This window comes from Phyllobates terribilis, unplaced genomic scaffold (assembly GCF_046119375.1).
Source record: "Phyllobates terribilis strain yellow unplaced genomic scaffold, ASM4611937v1 Scaffold_8__6_contigs__length_399053987, whole genome shotgun sequence".
NCBI classification, from domain to species: Eukaryota; Metazoa; Chordata; class Amphibia; order Anura; family Dendrobatidae; genus Phyllobates; species Phyllobates terribilis.
In genome coordinates this window covers 308,904,304-308,925,923 of record NW_027362768.1, presented here as the reverse complement: position 1 = coordinate 308,925,923, position 21,620 = coordinate 308,904,304, and the positions used below count along the sequence as shown (strand labels likewise).

Sequence of the window (21,620 nt, the reverse complement as noted above, 5' to 3'; positions counted from 1 at the left end):
CAGAGGGACCCCACGGATTATTACGAGCAGTAACTTGTAAATCTCCAGGCTAAAACTGAAAGTGGGGGGGCTATATACACATGTATAATAGATTGGAAGCAGCACTCCAATGGAAATTAGTGAAAATTTTTGGAGTGCTGCTTACAATCTATTGCACCACGTTCAAAAATCCCCGCATGTACACCCTTGGCTGGAATCAATGAGGTTATTAATGGTTGTCTTAGGAATGTCCTGCCACACTGAAAGCACTTACGAATGCAAATCATCAAGATCAGCTGCTGACAGCTCCTTTTGCAATTTCCGAACATTTCTCCAAAGTGTCCCGTTTTTCAACACGACAACTCCAGGTCGTATGTTGCTCGTGCCACTGTAAACATCGTTCATGACCTGCAGTGTTTTCGGACTTGTCTCTCATCAAGCACATCTGGGACGTCATTGGTCGGCAATTGTAAAAGGAGCTGCCAGCAGCGGACCTTGATGATTTGCCCAAGTGCTTTCAGCAGCAGAACATTCCTCATACGACCATTATTAACCTCTTGGATTGCAGCCAAGACGTATAAGTGCGGGGATTTCTGCACTTGGCACTCATATATTTTGTTGGCATTTTTTCACTATTTGCTTATCATTAACACGTCTATTCACCCTGTGATTTTCATAACTCCACGACTTTTCCTTCTTGGTGTAGCAATTTCAATGTTGAGAAGTGTATAATACAATACCTAATAAATGCAAATAGATTAAAGAAAGGGGGAAAAAAAGCCTAGATAAAAAAAAAATAATTATAAAGAGCTATAAAGAGATTTCAGTCTTGGCACTTAGGCACTGAGATATTTAGTTTCATCGGGCTAATACAGCAAATTAATTGGTTTTCTGGTCTACCTAAATTATTAGCTGTTAATTAGATACTTGATACTCGTGTCCACTATTCTCCTATGGTCATGTTGTGCGGATCGGCAGGTCGCACTTGCGCCCTGCTGCGTTATGCCATGTGTGCGTCACTGACTGAGATAACAGAGCGTATCGCTATCTTCATGTAGCCTGTGCGATCTATCTAGTTGATCAATGATAATTTATGTAGATGAGAATATTCCTTTAAACCAGGGATTTCAAACCCAAATACAGAGGGGGCCAAAATAAAAAACCTGGACAAAGTCGCGGGCCAACCTTCATATACATCAACAGCCCTCCACACAGTAAAATAGTCCCACATAGTCCTCCATACAGAATAATGGGCCCCACATAATGGGTTCCATATAGTGCTCCATACAGTATAATGGGTTCTATATAGTGCTCCATACAGTATAATGGCCCCACACAGTCCTCCATACAGTATAATGGGCCCCACATAATGGGTTCCATATAGTGCTCCATACAGTATAATGGCTCCATACAGTATAATGGGCCCCACATAGTCCTCCATACAGTATAATGGGTTCCATATAGTGCTCCATACAGTATAATGGGCCCCACATAGTCCTCCATACAGTATAATGGGCCCCACATAGTCCTCCATACAGAATAATGGCCCCACATAGTCCTCCATACAGAATAATGGGCCCCACATAGTCCTCCATACAGAATAATGGGCCCCACATAGTCCTCCATACAGTATAATGGGCCCCACATAGACTTCCATACAGAATAATGGGCCCCACATAGACTTCCATATAGTATAATGGGTGGGCGGTGCCGGCGTCGCCGGCCAAATATAGTCACCCTGTGGGCCAGTTTTGGCCCGCTGACCAGAGTTTGATTTGTGCTTTAAACATTTCCTAACATTGCCTTGAGGGTGTAAATGATGCACTTATCAGAGAGGTGGATAGATGACGGAGACCCCCGAACATTGCAGAAACTCACATCCCACTGCCGCTGGCCGGGTGCTTTTAGTATTCCCTTGTAATTCGCCTTTATTGTCCCTCACTTTCTTTTTCATGTGAGTTTTTGTTCTTTTGTAACCCCTGGTTATTCTTCACAGTCATAAGGGAATCAAGCCGCAGAACAGCCCCAGCATCTTCGGATCCTTGCAGAATTTCAAAGAAGACAAAAACAAGCCCATCAGGGACGAGTACGAGTACGTCTCCGATGACGGAGAACTCAAAATCGACGAGTTTCCAATCAGGAGAAAGAAAACGACGACAAAGAGGGACTTATCATGTAAGATGTCACACAAATACCTAGAGCGTGCGTCAGCAACCTACAACTCACAGGATGCCCTGTCAGGACATACTGGGAGATGTAGTTTAACAACAGCTGGCGAGCTGGAGCGCCGCAGGTTACAGATTCCTGTCATAGTGCATGATTTAAAGTGGTTTAACAGTTTGGGAAAACTATTATCCTCTAGCTACATTTTAGTTTTTTTTTTTATAAAAACAATCCAATAATGATGATTTTTGTGTCGGCATAAAAATCATTTCACCCAACGATTGTGCATCCATGTGGCATTGCTGAGAATACTGCGCAAAATGAAAATGTCACGTAAAGCAATCAACGTATTATGTCTAGTAAAGATGGAATAAAAAGATATTGTATTAAAAATAAACTGATCTATCCTTCCTCGATCTGTCAATAAATGTAGAACTTACTTGTGATTTGTGTCCAGTTTTATCAGATGCGAAGGAAACGCCTCCTCTTGTGCCGCCCAAGAAACCCAAAATCCTGGAAAAGAAGTTTAAGGTAAGGATCTTGTAGCTCCTATTAGGTAATTTTCATGTGAATCATTGAACATATTAGAAAAGTACTTAGAAGTTCAAGAATCAATATATTTTAGATGGATCCAACTGTGTACTGTGCAAACATTGCCATACATCTGCATTCGTCTACCCATGGACTTCACGGCTCCATTTGCATCCTCACATTTCTCCAAGAGGCATTAGGGGATCTGTCCTTATGTAAGAATCACTCCAGGCAAAAATTATTCACATGTTTTGCTTAATACAGGGACTTAGGGGAGATGAGAGCACACCTGCACACACTATAGGGGTGTATTAAACACTAACCTTTATTAATTTTATTTAAAACTGTTGGAGTGGACCTATCTTTTATCCTCATGTAGGAGGGATTCCCCTTATCAGTTACAGATAATCGACCAGTTTCGCCTATACAGGCTTCATCAGGAGGCCAGAGCTATACAGGCCCCCCGATGAAGCCTGTATAGGCGAAACTGGTCTTGAGTGATTTTTAGTTTTTGAAGTGTCACCTGTCAGGATGGAAATTAAATACATGTAAATATTTCTATAATAGGTTACTTAGATGCATGGACTGCAGCCATGATTCTAGTTAGGGGAACAATCCCATATAAAGAGATGCCGGTTATCTGTAACTGATTATAGAGGTGTACCAATGTTGGGAAAACCTCCTACATAAGGATAAAAGACAGGTCCACTCCAGTAGTTTTAAATATAGACCACTTTTAAATAAAATTAATAAAGGTTAGTTTTTAATACATCCCTTATATTGGGTCTATTTACCCTCTGGGTATTATGTTATTTTGAATAGTTCATACCTAGGGTTGTTCACACTTTGGTTTATTATCACCTGCACGCACTGACACTGCAGGGTCCCAGCCAGTACGGGCACACACAGTGTCAAGCGCTCTCTCATCTACCTCCTGTCAGCATCAGCCGCGCAGTACTGTGCAATCCTGTCTGCAGCGAGCGGATGAGAACACGCTTGCCCGCACTGACACTGTGTGCGCTCTCGGCTCTTGCAGTGTCAGTGCGTGCAGGGCTGAGGATTCAGCTCAGGCAGGAGCGATGTCAATCAGCATAAGGGGAGGTGTGCACAATTGTAATTGAGAGGGTGCAACATTGCACTAAGCTTTTCGCCACACCAAGGGTGCACCGAAGATCAAATATTTCTTTAATGTAAAATCCACACTAAAATATGATTCTTCTAGGGGCTAAGTCCCCTATAGGATTGTATATAAATACTTTTATTTCAGTTTTGGGGTGGTGACAAACTCCGTTCATGTATTACAGAAGTTGTGCAGGACTTAGATTTTGGTGGGTGCTGCAGTTCAGCTCAGCCACCAGTGTACAGACAGTGGCTGATCGGTGGTGGGACCAGATGTCCGACCCTCACCAATCCAATGATGATGAACTATCGTAAAGTTAGGTCACCAATATCTAACATTAGATGAATGTTGGCCGAACTTGTCAAGCTCGGCTGGATCGCCCGACCATCTGATGTGTATGGGGGGGCCCTTCGGACTTTCTCCCAATGTTGGGGGAAGAGAAAGTTTGGGCATTTAGAATTTCAATGGCCGAACCTTTAGCTTCCAGGGTTTCTGCCGCAGCTTTCTCCTCTCTCCCCATTGAAGACCCATGAATGCTCGACTGTTTGTGTATGTTGGAGTCCGGAGAAACAGTTATCTCATTTGTATGAACAACTTTAGTCTTGGACGACCCCATTAAGACACAATACATAAGACAGGACGCAAAGCCATACGCATGGTAGATTCGTAGAGGAGAGTGGGGTGCACTTCTGTTCTTGTGGGTGCAGAGATGTACAAGCCTGGGCGTTGTATGTCTTTGATCATGGTCACGCACATATAGAGCAATCTGTCCGAGTTGTCTTTGATCTTGATACACAACGCGGTGGAGGAAGCGCTCCGATGGCTCAGATCGCTTCCCGGATAGATCATCTATAACACTGCCTCCCCTCCAATACAGAGCGACGACTCTTCAGACGAGGGATCTCTTCACATTGACACAGAAGCAAAACCAGCCCGAAACTCCAAAGTGAAGAAGGACAGCACCAGTTCTGGGGGCATCCTGGACCTTCTGCAAGCAAGTAAGGAAGTCGGAGGCTTGGACTATAACGCTAATAGGTAGGTGAAATGTTCCTTCCCAGGATTTATCTGGATATGACGGAGGTGTGAAGGGTCATGACCATTTTATATAGAGAACGCCTGCAACCCCGCGCTGTATCCAGAGAGTAATAATCCAGACAGTCGTACTGGATTATTTTTGGAAATGGAAAGCTGCTGATATTGGTGGGACCAGACAAATCTGTAAATTCAAATCAGGGAATTTGCATCAAAGTTATTTGCCACAAATTGAATGTTCCCTATTATGATCTGGGGTCTGTCCGTACTTTGCTGGTACTGGAAAACGCAGCAGAAAATTGACTTAAAAAAGCATCAAAAATGCCTAGTGTGAACATGGCCTTTCTCTCCTCTCCCCATGCGGAACACATGCACGCTAGACCGAGATGACTGTCTGCTATCTGACGTGTATGGCCGGCCCTACACTTGAGAAACTAGAACTGGTCATGCTGAGAATTTATTAAAAGCTACTTGAATGTATGTCTCCACGTTAAACGTTGAAAAAAAAAAGAATAAAAGGGACTTAAAGGGTTATTCCCATCTAATATTGCAATGGCATCTTGGGACCCCCATGATTTTAAGAATGAAGGGCCTCCAACAGTATACACAACGGCACCTGACCACCCCTTGAAATAAAATAGCTAATTATTTTTTTATGACTTTATCGTATTAAAAAAAAATAGTCTCTCTGCTATTGATATAGTTTGCTTGCCGCAGCAGTTTGTGCTGCAGAGCTGCACTCCTTAGTGTAAAATGCAAAATCATAACCGATGAAATAGTTAAAGAGGACTGGATGTAGTCACCTTTTGTACAGACCCCTTCCTGCTTTTTCATTACGTAAAGTATTTTTTTTTTCTCACGTTTGGCCTGTGGCATATCAGAAGGCAGCGGCAGATGGATCTCTGAGCCAATCCTACCCGTGTCTGCTAGTGCAAAGCTCTCCATCGTAGAGTACATACTTTTTAGCTATGAGACATCATCATAATTGGGTAACATTGCAAAGTGCCTTCGTCTGTCTGCTGTATGATTCTCCCATTGTCAAATCTCACACTTTCTGTAGCTACTCTATTAACAACAGTAAAAATGGCCACATAACAGCCCACCGAATACGTTTTTTTTTACATTTTATTTTAATGGAAAGAACAGTAAAAGGGGTTGTCCCCTTTCAGAAAAGTTTTTCCTTTAAGCTCCGTTTAGTAGTAGAAAAATAAATTTCGCTTTACTCCCCCTATTTTACGTCTATTATTGTCTACAACGCTGACCTCACGTCAACAACGCTGCAGCCAATCAGTGAGATTTGTGGCTCTGCCCGAGTTTATGGCACGAGTCGCTGTGCTGTCGATGTCACGGCAGCGCTGTCGATGTCACGGCAGCGCTCCAGATAATAAAAGACACCGGGAACAGCAGAGGAGACTCAGCGCTAGACCTCGGGAGGGTGAGTAAGGAAGTTTTTTTTTTTTTTTCTTTTTTACTAACGGAGCTTGTAGGAAAAACTTTTCTGATAGGAGACGACCCCTTTAAAGATGTATAGAAAAATAACATTTTCATACTGTATCTGCCAGGAATTGTGAGCTAATGATTGGAGATATGATTTTAATAAGAAAAAAAATTATGGGTATTAATTACTCATATGTTACATTCATCTGTTAGTAAGGTCCGTCATTGCTGGCAGTCCTGGTGGTAGCCATACATTGCCAGGTTTTCTGCTCATCAATGGGAACATGCATCTCTCAATGATCTGGCCCCTTCTATGCGGTGGTTAATTGCGCAGAGCTCCAGATCCACCCAGCAGCAGTACTTCCTGCAGGTTTGATGGTCTATTTCACCTACAATTACCTCTGGGAGGAGATCAGACGCAGGAACAAGCTGCAGACTTCACCAGCGATGTGCTGATTTCTTACCGTTCTATCAATAGGTTATGTAAGGACAATGCATCAAAGGAGCCGAACGCTCATTTGGCTTGTGGCGTATCAGAAGGCAGCGGCGGATGGGATCTCTGAGCTGGTCCTACCCGTGTCTGCTAGTACAAAGCTCTCCAAGGAGCACATACTTTATAGCTATGAGATATCCGTATCTCTGAGATATATTGATGGTGCTTCTATTAACACAGATCAGCGACGTAGAAAGATTAAAGGGATCGAGGTATGCAGGGCCCTACATTGTAGCTTTCATTGGGGGTCATGGACTTCCACCAATCCTATATACTCACACATCTGGGGCAAGGCGGAAAGACATAATATTATAACTATAAACATTATAGACATAATATCTAGCTAATTAGACCCCGATTCATCAAAGTTGGTGTTGTGCACTCCTGGCTTGATGAAATTTATCGAGAGGGGTGCGCCCCCAAATGGATTGGGCTCATCTTTCTGCTGGTATGCACTGCCAAAAGAATTGTAATCCATTGGAGGACTGGAGTATATTTCTATTATAATTTCCACAACTTTTTTTCGGCATAAATTCTGGTGCTTGGCCCCCTTTATCTACAGCTAAGCTCTTACCACTTTTCAAAAAGTGTAAAAACTCCAAATCTTGCAAAATTTTTGCTCAAAAATTTTAGGACACTAACTTTTTCTGGTGAAAACCGGATGAATTGGGATGTTAGTCTTGGTCTTTAAAGGGGTTGACTCCATCAGACACAACTCATTTCTATACGTGGCCCCCTGGGGGCAATCAGCTAATTGCTCCAGGTCACCATGATTTTGCCGGGGAAAATCACAAGCCTTGCGGGAAGTATGTGGTATACCACGGCGCCATTGAGATGATTGGCAGTTGAAGGTAACTTAAAGGGGGTGTCTGGGGAAAACAAGTTATCACCAATCCACTGGATAGGCGATAGCTTGTTAATCAATGGGGGTCCGGCCGCTGGGATTTGCACTGGGGCACTTTTATTCCCATTATTCCTGTTATAAAAGTTTTGCATTGGGAACAAAAATTAAACAGACCCCCACCAATCAGCAAGTTATCCCCTATCCTGCGGACTTGTTTTCACTGGACAACCCCTTTAAGTTCGCAAGACTAATAGCCACTCATGCAAAGCTTAGAGAGACGCATACAAACTGGGGGATAGAAGAAGAGAGGTTTGCTCTTCCGAGAATTGGTCATTTAGGCTTTACATACTTGGGTGCCTCCTGAATCTTCAACCCTCTGTGATGGGAAGGAATTGTCCAAGGTGAGAAAACTTGGCCTCTTTCTTGCAAAAACAGCACCACATGTGTCCACAGGTTGTGTGTGGTATTGAAACTCAGTGCCATTCACTTTCATGAAGCTGAGCAGAAACCCATGGACAGTTTGGGGCTGGTTTTGGAAGAAATCCACCATGTTTGTGTAATCCTGGACATCCCCTTTAATCTTATAAAGATCCCCTGGATCACAAGGCAGTGAAATTATCCAATAGGTAGGGCCAGATCTGTGCATTAGGCACGTGCCGGAGCGGTCGGAGAAGGTATTTTTTGGGCTGTGTAGTAACCAGGTTTTATGTTTTGCCCCACAGCCAGCCCCCCGCATCACCAAGCACACAAGAAGCAATACAGGGCATGTTGTCGATGGCTAACCTGCCTTCTGACTCCTGTCTACAGACGTCGTGGAATACAAACCAGTCTAAGAATAACTCCATATCAGCCCAAAACTCCAAGAAGTCAGGCAACAACAAGTGCCCGAGCAAGCGGGTCAGCAAGAAAGCCGCCAAGATCAACATCACAGTGGACGACTATGAGGAGGAGCAGGACAACCTAGGAGCGTGCTTCAAGGACTCCGACTTTGGTAAGATGCGTCCGCTGTATAATACGCACTGCATGAGTAAACGGTCACCCCGCAGCGCTGGCCGGAGTGGCGCAGGTTTGCAGGATTTCTGCTTATGTTATTGTGCAACATACATACAAGAAGGTTTCTTCTAAACACAAGGGTCTGAATCAGAGGCCGCCGATGATCTTCTATTATCATGGGAGTCGCTATAGCTAGGAAGACGGCCAATCAGCTGTTTAAAGGAGCCCGTATCTCCTATGCTTACCAGACACAGCGCCATCCCTTTAGTGGTGGCTGTGCCCGGTATGGCACCTTGGTTGCATACAATTGAATGCAAATGAGCTACACTTAGCTGTTATACCAGGCACAGCAGCTACTAAAACCCCCCCATATCCATTAGATGACAGCGTCCAAATGATTTTCTGGCCGACACCTATCTCCCCCAGTTATGGCCCCCCGGTGTTCTCTATACGAAAGAGCCGACTCCTCTGACATCGGCTTATCTCCTGCAGAAATCTGTTGGAAATCTGTCCTAGCGGATCCTTAACTTCCCCGACATCATCTGTCGGGAGACCCCCATACACATTAGCTGACAATCAGGTGACATCCCCAAACACTGGGACCCTCTGCTCGACGCTGCGCTGCTGTGTTCCCTATGAGAAAGACTCTGCCATACTCCTGTGTCACCGGTTTATTTCTTGGAAAACAAAAGGATCGGCCGTTAGAAATCCTTGGTGCTGGACCCTTCTCTCTCCCAACATCATCTGTCAGGGGACAGTCAGGAGACCCCCAAACACATTAGATGACAATCAGGTGACATCCCCAAACACAGGGACCCTCTGCTCGACGGAATGATCCTGTGTTCTCTATGAGAAAGACGTTGCCATACTTCTCTGTCACCTGCTTATTCGGCCATTAGAAATCCTTGGTGCCGGACCCTTCTCTCTCCCAACATCATATGTCAGGGGAGAGTCGGGAGACCCCCATACACGTTAGATGACAATCAGGTGACATCCCCAAACACAGGGACCTTCTGCTCGACGGAATGATCCTGTGTTCTCTATGAGAAAGACGTTGCCATACTCCTGTCACCTGCTTATTCGGCCATTAGAAATCCTTGGTGCCGGACCCTTCTCTCTCCCAACATCATATGTCAGGGGAGAGTCGGGAGACTCCCATACACGTTAGATGACAATCAGGTGACATCCCCAAACACAGGGACCCTCTGCTCGATGGAGCGCTCCTGTGTTCTCTAGGAGAAAGATGCTGCCATACTCCTGTGTCACCAGCTTATTCGGTCATTAGAAATCTTTGGTGCCGGACCCTTCTCTCTCCCAACATCATCTGTCTGGGGAGAGTCTGGAGACCCCCATACACAACAGACTGTCATTCGATATCAGCGGCTTCAGCTGACTTTAGTCTAATATGTATGGGGGTCTTAAAAGTACAGAGCTGAGCCTGGTAGACATGGAAGGATATCTGGCGGATCACTGGGGATCTGGTTAGTGGGGACCCCCATCCATCTAATACTAATGATTGGCCATCAGTTCCATAAAACAGTACAATACAAGGAAAGATGCAGTATTTTTTTTATATGAATATATAATTGGATTTACTGGGCTCTCAGTATAGAGGACAGAAGTGCCGCCAGACCGTTCATAAAGGATCTCTGCAGCAGGTACAGTATATACCGTACATCCGAATAACCTAAACATCACATCGCGCTGAACACCCGCAGACATGTCATCCCCCTCAAAATCTGTGAGATCTGATGAATATATTGTGATTATATCTCTGTATTATTCTATAACTCAGGATTAATGGCCACTGGGAAGGTTAATAGAATGGACAGAATGACTAGAAATGTCCGTCGGAAGGATGTGAACAATACTTATATCTGTATCAGAAGCCAAAAGGCTAATACTTTTATTCCATATGAAATAAGCAATTTGGGGCATGCTTTTTTAGGATCCTGCACTGTGCTGTCCCTCAATTGTTCCTTCTGGAAATGTCTAAAATGAATGACCGATGTGTCTTACCACTGTTCTGGTCAATAGGAGTGTGTCCTGTGTTCACAGTCGGATTGGACAGTGTCAAACTGCCGTAGGGATATGCCCCTTTGACAAAGGGAATGGTAAACCCCCTATTTGTCATTTATTTTTATATTTCCAAGAGGATTAATGATTGATTTATTTTTAATGGAAGCTGAAAATTCCCCTTTCAATGAGATCCTCCGCCAGATTTTACAATACAAACTCTATACATATATGAAATAGATAGATCTCTTAGGCCTGATGAGGCTGGTGGACTTACTTTGAAACCCAAGTTCAGAGCACTGGATAATCCTCTTTGAAAGACTGATATTAACATGAGCGTTTTACTAGATCTGGAATCATAAAATGATCAAGTTTAACATTACATAGCTTTTCTGACATTTCACACTAAGTACACCAGCCTCATCAGGTCTAGAAGATCTGCCCATAGTATAAGGGATAACGTACTGATAAGGACGCCCCCAGCGATCACCAAGTTATGCCCTGTCGTCTGGGGAATAACCCTTTAATAATTTATCGATCATGGATCTGGTAGTAGATCCACTTTAAAGGGACCAGACGCCTTTAGGACATTTTAGTCTGTAGGTGGTGGACAGTTAGGACAAATTCTGAAGACTGGGTCGGTGATGAGCATAGAGGACCACCACCGCTCCATTGAGATGTATGGGAGCCCACTGCCTCATAGTAATGAAGCAATTTGGACACTATGGGGGTTACATGAGATTCGGGAGTGGAGAGGGGGTCGTTCTTCTCCTCTCCTTGCATTGATGGAGGGAACTTATATCATTTTGTTTAATGCTGTGAACTCAATTTCTTTCTCAAGGCGAATGACTATGTAGGAGATGGCCGATCCCGGGCGCACATTAGGCAATAGCTCTCCTTTAATTTAAAGCTCCATTTGTGATTGAAATCAGAAACAGCCGGCGGTCCGATGTAAATAGATTTCGGCTTTGCTTCCAGTGGTGAATGCAGGCCAGTAAACGAAATTTGGTTTCCAGACTTCAACGCAGAATTTTTTTTTCTTTAAGAATTGTGAAGACTCAGATTGTAAATAATTGAAATACATATTCCAAAAAGGTTCCCGTTAGACGATCCATTGCCCGGTGCATCGTAATGGCTATACGAGGGTAATATATGGGGTGAATGCAGCATTGGGAAGCATTGTAACAGCTCTATAGAAAAAAGGAGGCAAGTATAGATATTCCAAGAGGATCATCATTTGTATTCCTCAGAAATCGGGAATTCCCCCTCATCCTGGTTTTAATTTTTTCCTAAATTGCACTTAGTCACTATTACCATCATTAAAGAGGACCCATCTACTCTCCTGGCCGTCTACTCTCCTGGCCGTCTACTCTCCTGGCCGTCTACTCTCCTGGCCGTCTACTCTCCTGGCCGTCTACTCTCCTGGCCGTCTACTCTCCTGGCCGTCTACTCTCCTGGCCGTCTACTCTCCTGGCCGTCTACTCTCCTGGCCGTCTACTCTCCTGGCCGTCTACTCTCCTGGCCGTCTACTCTCCTGGCCGTCTACTCTCCTGGCCGTCTACTCTCCTGGCCGTCTACTCTCCTGGCCGTCTACTCTCCTGGCCGTCTACTCTCCTGGCCGTCTACTCTCCTGGCCGTCTACTCTCCTGGCCGTCTACTCTCCTGGCCGTCTACTCTCCTGGCCGCCTACTCTCCTGGCCGCCTACTCTCCTGGCCGCCTACTCTCCTGGCCGCCTACTCTCCTGGCCGCCTACTCTCCTGGCCGCCTACTCTCCTGGCCGCCTACTCTAAGTGGTGCTGTGTGCAGTGTCAGAGAAGTGGTGCTGGGCAATACTCGCACACCGCAGCTTTGTGTGCTACGGCTCCCATGCAGAACTGTGTAGCCGATCACCCGTACACTGTACATTTTGGATATTGGTGGTCTGTAAGCTGAAGCCAATAGGATCCCATAGTTATTAGCACTGGCGGTCATTATCAGTCCCAACCTCCGAGACCCCCACCGATCCAGGGAATGAAGGGGCTGCTCTTCAGGGAAAACTTTGAAGAGGGTCCCATTAAATGCACACTGATCATAAAGTAATTCGAGTGACATGCCATCACTTTATAAGATGGGACTAAACCTTAGTGAAAATGTGGGTCTACAGCAGATAAGATGAGTGTGCCGGTGCCAGCTACACCGTGCCCACCATACAGCGGGCTCTCCCATACTAATGCACCCAACCACCAAAAAGTGCTACACACAGTGAGCCTACCATTGCTTACCCCCAATATCTGTACTACCCTGATGGCCAAAAACATGACCCATGGATGGGGATTCAAGACTTTTGTGTTCCTAAATGTTGGTGTTGGCAGGATATCCTTCAAATTCGTTAGTGATGATTATTAATTAGTCATTTTCTGTCGTTGGTTTCATCACTTTTCAGCGTCTGTTTCATTGTTTTCCTGTTTGTACCATCATTTTACACCTCACATTGTACAACCGGTGTTTGGAGTTGGAACCTACTTGTCCTCCGATCATTTCAGCCACTTCACCCCTCCTTTGTGGTTTTCTGTTGTGTTGCGTACCTCATCCATGGTAGCTGCTGTTGAGATACACCAATGTTTAGATGACCGTTATTAACTAATTTAGGGTTTTCTTAGTTCCATAAAACTTTTTCACGTCTCTTAGTGACAGATCGGACATTCCGGCGAGATCCCACCGTTGTGGAAATGGAATGGCAGAACTGTTCTTGACCTTCCTTTATGCAGTATGGACCCATAGGGCTTGTTCACATGTAGCGTTTTTATCTGCACTTTTTTTTAATGCCCAAAAAATGCAGCATTTTACAGTAGCAGCAACACAAATGAGACTCCGAAAATTTCATGCACACTTGCGTTTTTCTGTTCAGCGTTTGTGTTTTTTTTACCCATTGACAATAATGAGATAAAGAACACACAAATTTTATGCACAAAAGCACAGCAAAATGCTGCATGTGAACGTACCCATATTCTTTCTATGGATCCATACAGCGCTGCAGGGGCCCATTACTGCTGTCACTTAGTGATCAGTTGGGGGTTCGGCTCCAGGACTTTCACCGACATGTCAAAAGTTTTATGGAGCGACGGTCGCTCTTTTACCACCCTTTACCATTCATCATATTTTGTTAATTTAACAGATACCGATTTATTACAATTTAATTTTGCCTCCCTCTAAATAGTTTTCCTGTTTTTTAGCAAATTTAACTTATTGATTGTGTAGTGAAAAGTTGAAAAAAAAAAATTTTGTTATAGAATTACGGTAATGCATTTTATTTGCTGAAATTAAAATACACTTTAAAAAGAGATTTTTGCATTATTAAAAATGGAGTATTACGGTTAATAATTAGGCAAGGGTTTGGGGTGTGGGATCAGCAGTGTGGGAGACATGTGCTGCCAGGGGTTTAAATAATGAGTATTAAAAATTATACTAATTTAAAGGGGGTGTCCTCAATCCACAAGATGACTCCTGGCCCCCTCACTGATCCGGAGTCTATTCAGTCCCATAGAAGTGAATAGAGCAGGGGTAGAGAGTGCTCACATTTCCTCCATTTACCCAGTGGACTTTCGGACCTTCGTTGTTGGTCTGACCCCACTCATTATACATTTACCACCTATCCTGTGGATAAGTAGTAAATGTTTTAAGTAGGAAAACCCCATAAGCTAATATCTTGGTAACTCTGTCTTAACAAATAACATAAAATAGTTGCATAAATATGAGATCTGAACGAGAAAGTAATAAAGTTCCAGCAGATATGTTCATCAGAGCATTGGCTGCTCTTCGTGGCAATCTGTAAGCTTTAAAGGGAAGCATCAAAAAATGACCTATTGTTTAAATCTGTTTTTTTGTGCTCCCTGTCTTTTTTTAAAAAAAAAAAATTGGGATTTTTATTTATTTTTTTCATTTTCACATCATGATTTTTAATAAAAAACTCAGACTTTTGGTCTTTTCAGGAAGCGTTTTCAGCAGACTCATTATCATCAGAGGCAGGATTACAATGACAGGTAACACCTCTATACACAATTGATAACACAAGGTTCACCAATCACAATAGGCAATGTCACAGCTCCCCCTCCTTTCACAATGACTTTTGCCTACACTCATTATATGCTTCAATACCAAAGATAGAGACGGAATCTGACAATGTACATGTGTTTTTTCCTGAAACAACAGGAAATTAGCCTCTAAAAAAGCCCCAGTGACTGGTGTGAAAATTACAAGATTTCTATTTTTTACTTTTAATACAGATTGTGATAAGGGGAAAAATACATGTAAGACAAAAACCTGATTTAAACAATAGGTCTTTTTTTCTGATGATGGCCCTTAAAGGGTATTTCTATGATTCTAAAAACCTTGGCCATAGGAAGGGAATGGTGTAAAATAACATAAGAGCCAATTCTGGTGGACTGGACGGAGTAAATATGAAATGATGAGGACCCTCAGACTGTCAGGCTCTTTAATAGGTGACTTTAAGTTATTTTAGGGCCATTTTCTTTCCTCTGGCCAAATCTTTTGGGATCTTAGAAAACCCCTTTAAGCAAATTGCTTACAAAGCCATCTGTTTACCGACCTTTTTTTTTCTGTAGCCACGTAGTGTTGAAATTGAATCTCTCGCGCCACACACTACTGGTAGTACCTTTTGAGGACCACGCCATATTTAGTAAATTGCCAATCAGTTCCCTAAATTTTTTTTTTTTTTATGGCTGCTGCAAAATCGGAGCGTCTCTTTAAATAGATAAGTGCTGTATATTTCCCAGTTGATTTCCTGTCTAAACTTTATGGTGTGTCCGCAGAACAGCGAGAATAATTGCTCACCGCTTGTATTGGAGATTGTGCCGTACGCTCCAGTAACACTGATCTCTGTTTGTGTAGTTTACCCATCTCTCGAGTCAGACGAAGATAATCCTGTGTTCAAATCTCGATCACGGAAGAGAAAATGTTCTGATGATGCTCCATATAGCCCCACAGGTGAGCATGCATCTCTGTAATCCACCTGCTGTATAGCCGCCCACTACCTTGTCTTTGTACAGAGCACAGCAGTGTTTTTTCAGTTTACCCAAGACACCAAAAACTCAACTGAGAAGAATCTGAACTCAGTGGAGCCTAATTTTTATTCTAACTAAAATTATAAAATAAAAAAAAAATATATAAACGTAATCCCTTTTTTGTTTAGGCCTTTATTTATTTTATTTTGTTTATATATACTTTTAATTTTTGTCATTTTGTCAAAGCACCCATACCATCAAATCATCACATAATTCATTGTTGCAGTGGATTGTGTAATATTAAACATTAACAATCTCATCACTACTACTATATAAATAGCAGATGATGATGATAACTGAAAAAATGCTGCTGGAGGTGGGGGATGGACAGGATTGTTGGCGATTGATTTATGTAAAAGGGGTATTTCAGTTTACAAAAACTATCACCTATCCACCAGGACACCCATTGATCAACAGGATAAGGAGTTTGTGTCCCCCCATTCTCCTCTGGTTCTCCCCCTGGCTGCTAAACTTTGACCATGAGTGGAGCAACAGATTGCCCATGCGCTCCCTCTTTCTCTATTGCATGTCTATGGTACTGAAGACAGCTGAGTGCACCGCTGCACTCAGCGATTTTTCTTTTGAGCCATAGACTTTGTATGGAGTTGGAGGGCACACGCGCAACTAGCTGCTCCATTCAACTTCTGACTGCGATCTTGCAGCAAGTGAAGAGCTTGGGGAAAATCTACCCTTATCTGGTGATTGGTGGGGACCTCCAGCTATTAATTATCACTTATCCAGTGTAGTCTGGGGTACCCCTTTAATATGTAAAGCAGATATATAGAAACTCAAGTAACAGGGCATTGCTTATACCCTAGTTTTCTGTTATACTCTCTGTTACAATTAAAACCTATTTTGGGACTCCTCCCAATAAATTTCACCCCTATAATAGGCATTTGGAGGTTTGGATTTAAACAGACCGTATATTAAGGAGTAGCAAATTTAATGTTTTTACATAATATGATCTTTAAGTGGGCATTTTACGGGGGAAAATATATACATATAGCTAATGTTAATATCTGAAATGTTGGAAGAACAACGAACAATTCCACGATACCAAGAATGCTGCAATCGCTGACTTATGTAAAAAGTTGGATGCATGAAATTAATTCCATCAAGAAAGAGTTAGATCAGAAGTGAAAACTTTTTTTAACCAGTTTAAGACCAGACCATTCTCATCATAGAAGGCAGTGATGGCAGATCGATTGTCCAAAATGTGACCCAAAACCCACTTATTTATCGCAAAGCGTCAACATGGCAGTTTAACCTAAATACTGAGGTTTTAGCTTAGACAAAAGAACTCAACAATTAACATATTTTGTCTTAAGAGAAAAATGCAGTATAATGGGCCCACCGCTCCTGTATACACAGTTTATTGGGCCAACAGCTCCCCTACATACAGTATGATGCTACCACAGCTCCCCTATATACAGTATGATGGGCCCACAGATCCCGTAGACCCAGTATAATGGTTTCACAGATCCCCTATACACTGTATGATAGACCCACAAATCCCCTAAACACTGTATAATGGGCCAACAGATCCCCTACACACTGTATGATGGGCCCACAGATCCCCTAGACACTGTATAATGGGCCCACAGATCCCCTAGACACTGTATAATGGGCCCACAGATCCCCTAGACACTGTATAATGGGCCCACAGATCCCCTAGACACTGTATAATGGGCCCACAGATCCCCTAGACACTGTATAATGGGCCCACAGATCCCCTAGACACTGTATAATGGGCCCACAGATCCCCTAGACACTGTATAATGGGCCCACAGATCCCCTAGACACTGTATAATGGGCCCACAGATCCCCTAGACACTGTATAATGGGCCCACAGATCCCCTAGACACTGTATAATGGGCCCACAGATCCCCTAGACACTGTATAATGGGCCCACAGATCCCCTAGACACTGTATAATGGGCCCACAGATCCCCTAGACACTGTATAATGGGCCCACAGATCCCCTAGACACTGTATAATGGGCCCACAGATCCCCTAGACACTGTATAATGGGCCCACAGATCCCCTAGACACTGTATAATGGGCCCACAGATCCCCTAGACACTGTATAATGGGCCCACAGATCCCCTAGACACTGTATAATGGGCCCACAGATCCCCTAGACACTGTATAATGGGCCCACAGATCCCCTAGGCACTGTATAATGGGCCCACAGATCCCCTAGACACTGTATAATGGGCCCACAGATCCCCTAGACACTGTATAATGGGCCCACAGATCCCCTAGACACTGTATAATGGGCCCACAGATCCCCTAGACACTGTATAATGGGCCCACAGATCCCCTAGACACTGTATAACGGGCCCACAGATCCCCTAGACACTGTATAATGGGCCCACAGATCCCCTAGACACTGTATAATGGGCCCACAGATCCCCCTAGACACTGTATAATGGGCCCACAGATCCCCCTAGACACTGTATAATGGACCCACAGATCCCCCTAGACACTGTATAATGGACCCACAGATCCCCCTAGACACTGTATAATGGGCCCACAGATCCCCCTAGACACTGTATAATGGGCCCACAGATCCCCCTAGACACTGTATAATGGGCCCACAGATCCACTAGACACTGTATAATGGACCCACAGATCCCCCTAGACACTGTATAATGGGCCCACAGATCCCGTAGACACTGTATAATGGGCCCACAGATCCCCCTAGACACTGTATAATGGGCCCACAGATCCCCTAGACACTGTAATGGGCCCACAGATCCCCTAGACACTGTATAATGGGCCCACAGATCCCCTAGACACTGTATAATGGGCCCACAGATCCCCTAGACACTGTAATGGGCCCACAGATCCCCTAGACACTGTATAATGGGCCCACAGATCCCCCTAGACACTGTATAATGGGCCCACAGATCCCCTAGACACTGTATAATGGGCCCACAGATCCCCTAGACACTGTATAATGGGCCCACAGATCCCGTAGACACTGTATAATGGGCCCACAGATCCCCCTAGACACTGTATAATGGACCCACAGATCCCCCTAGACACTGTATAATGGGCCCACAGATCCCCCTAGACACTGTATAATGGACCCACAGATCCACTAGACACTGTATAATGGGCCCACAGATCCCGTAGACAGTGTATAATGGGCCCACAGATCCCCCTAGACACTGTATAATGGGCCCACAGATCCCCCTAGACACTGTATAATGGGCCCACAGATCCCCCTAGACACTGTATAATGGGCCCACAGATCCCCCTAGACACTGTATAATGGGCCCACAGATCCCCCTAGACACTGTATAATGGGCCCACAGATCCCCCTAGACACTGTATAATGGGCCCACAGATCCCCCTAGACACTGTATAATGGGCCCACAGATCCCCCTAGACACTGTATAATGGACCCACAGATCCCCCTAGACACTGTATAATGGGCCCACAGATCCCCCTAGACACTGTATAATGGGCCCACAGATCCCCCTAGACACTGTATAATGGGCCCACAGATCCCCCTAGACACTGTATAATGGGCCCACAGATCCCCCTAGACACTGTATAATGGACCCACAGATCCCCCTAGACACTGTATAATGGACCCACAGCTTCCCTATACATGGTATGATAGGCTCCACAGATCCCCTATACATAGTGTGATGGGCCCCCAGATCCCCTATACATAGTATGATGTCCTCACTACTCCCCAAAACACAGTATAATGACCCTCACAGTAGTCCTCACACTGTATAATGGCCTCTACAGTAGTCCTCACACTGTATGATTGCCCCCACAGTAATCCTCAAACTGTATAATGTCCCCCACACTTTCAGGGCTCGACACAGTAACCCCAACAATGTATGAAGAATCCCCATACCATATGATGCCCCCATAATCACACAAAAAGTTTTAAGTAAAATAAAAAAAAACATTTTATACTCCCCCCTAATCCAGAATCCCGCTGAGTGCACCAGGAGGACCAGCGTGGTGGTGTTGTCGTCGCGCCTGCACCGGGTCTGAGGTCTACGGAACAGAGAGCGGTAGTAGTAGATTCTGCAGCCAACAGATGGTTAAACACGCAAAGGCTATAAAAAGGCAAATGGTGTAAATTTTTTATTGAATCCTAACTGCAAAAATTATTTTTAGTTTAAAAATACATGTATTTAAGTAGAAAAAAAAATGTGTCCCGTAAATTGGATAACCCATTTAAGCATTTGGGGTTGGCTGCAGGTCCCTGCACAGCTGGGTGGCCAAGACTGTCCTCTTCTAAGGAACTCCAAACCAGCGCTACAGCCCTTCATCTCCAGAATAGGTGGGGTTCCACAGATCGGACCCCCCAATTAGCTACTAAATGATGGCAATGTTATACGACAATGTTGGGCATTACTTGATTACATATGGGATGTGTTTGTAGAGATACAGTCCCCCAAATTTTCTAATAAAATGAGCGCAGGTAAATATGCATGTAGAACATTTTTTTACTCTGCTTGCATTGCATATTTTCATTTCACTATCCTATTGTATTTTAGATTTTTACTTGGTATTTTTAATGAACAATGAAGCGCTTTTTATAAAAACCTCATAATACAATTTTCGTTAGTATTGAACTAGTATAAAAAAGTGAACTAATAATAGGGTAGAGGCTATTAACAGATCAAATGGAGATGTGGATATAGTCAACAGGGTTTTGCTATGTAATTTGTGAGCTGCATGATGTAGGGTCAGAGACCCTGATTCCAGTAATGTATCACTTACTCGGCTACTTGCTGCAGTTTTGATATAATCACTGATTTATCTGATGCAGATCTATCAGTTCTCTTAATGCTGAGCTCTGTATAACCCCGCCCACACCACTAATTGGCCCTTTCTGTGTACACTGTGCATAGGCAGAAAGCTGCTAATCAATGGTGGGGGCGGATGTGGACCAGGAGGCACAAGACAACTAGTCCTCTCATGATAATCTCCTGCTGATAAAACCCTGATTTTATGGAAACTACTGCAAGCAGCTAAGTAAGTGATACATTGCTGGAAGCTGGGTCTCTGCCCCTATATCATGCTGCTCTCAGATTAAATAGCAAAAACCAGGTGAGAAATTCCCTTTAAGTATAATCCACTCTTGGAGGAGACCACTCCAGTTTGGATTCCTTTTGCACAAAACTTCTCTATGGAATCCAGGAGACGTAGTCGGACTAGGAGGCACAAGGCACTTTGTCCTGCAGAGATAATCTCCTGCTAATAAAACACTTAATATATTGAAAAAGTAAAACACAGTCTAATAAATGACACATCACTGGAATCAGGGTCTCTGCCCCTACATCATGCTGCTGAGAGATTACATAGCAAAAAGATTCCCTTTAAACGAAACCCGCCCCTGTAACTAAACCTCGACTCGAGGGGTTAGTTTTTAGTGAATGTGGAGAGGATTAGGGGTTGATCTCTGTATTATCTGTAAAACTGTTCTGGAGTTTGCAGACTTAAGCCCCCCATACACATTAGACTAAAGTTGGTCCAACCCATTGATATTGGTGGGATTGGACAGTGTTATTTATGGGGGACCTCCTGACTATCCACCATAAGATGATATTGGAAGTGAGAAGGATCAGGTCTTTGAATTTCAAATGGCTGATCCCCAAGTTCTCCCCAGAAATAAGCCCCTGCATGAGAGGAGTCTGGCAGCAGATCTATTGTAGGGGACACAGGAGTGTTCCTGTGTATGGAGGAGTCTGGACAGATAGCTGCCTAATGTGTACGGGGGCCGTAAGAATGATTTTTTATGCCTACAACAATCTTAGCCCTTAGGAAATCACCTCTGATAATTTTGTGTCTGGTATTGCTCCTTAGCTCTATTAAAGGGAACAGAGCTGAAATACCACACACAACCTGTGGATAATGTCTCCTACAGTAGTGACCATACTGTATAATGGCCCCCACAGTAGTTCTCATACTGTA

General features: G+C 43.9%; 1 protein-coding gene across 8 annotated transcripts in view; it reads left to right on the top strand.

Annotated features, from left to right (window-relative positions):
* Nucleotides 1-21,620, top strand: part of PHF2 (PHD finger protein 2) — a 239,806-nt gene that overhangs the window by 187,855 nt on the left and 30,331 nt on the right. For 4 of the 8 annotated variants that reach the window (XM_073644533.1, XM_073644532.1, XM_073644536.1 and 1 more), the window contains exons 15-19: nt 1,976-2,154; nt 2,600-2,673; nt 4,671-4,828; nt 8,322-8,590; nt 15,497-15,592. In XM_073644533.1, the coding sequence (XP_073500634.1) occupies nt 1,976-2,154; nt 2,600-2,673; nt 4,671-4,828; nt 8,322-8,590; nt 15,497-15,592 (776 nt within the window). The remainder of the gene's footprint in view (nt 1-1,975; nt 2,155-2,599; nt 2,674-4,670; nt 4,829-8,321; nt 8,591-15,496; nt 15,593-21,620) is intronic. The other 4 variants (XM_073644534.1, XM_073644535.1, XM_073644538.1 and 1 more) reach the window with 1 other exon arrangement.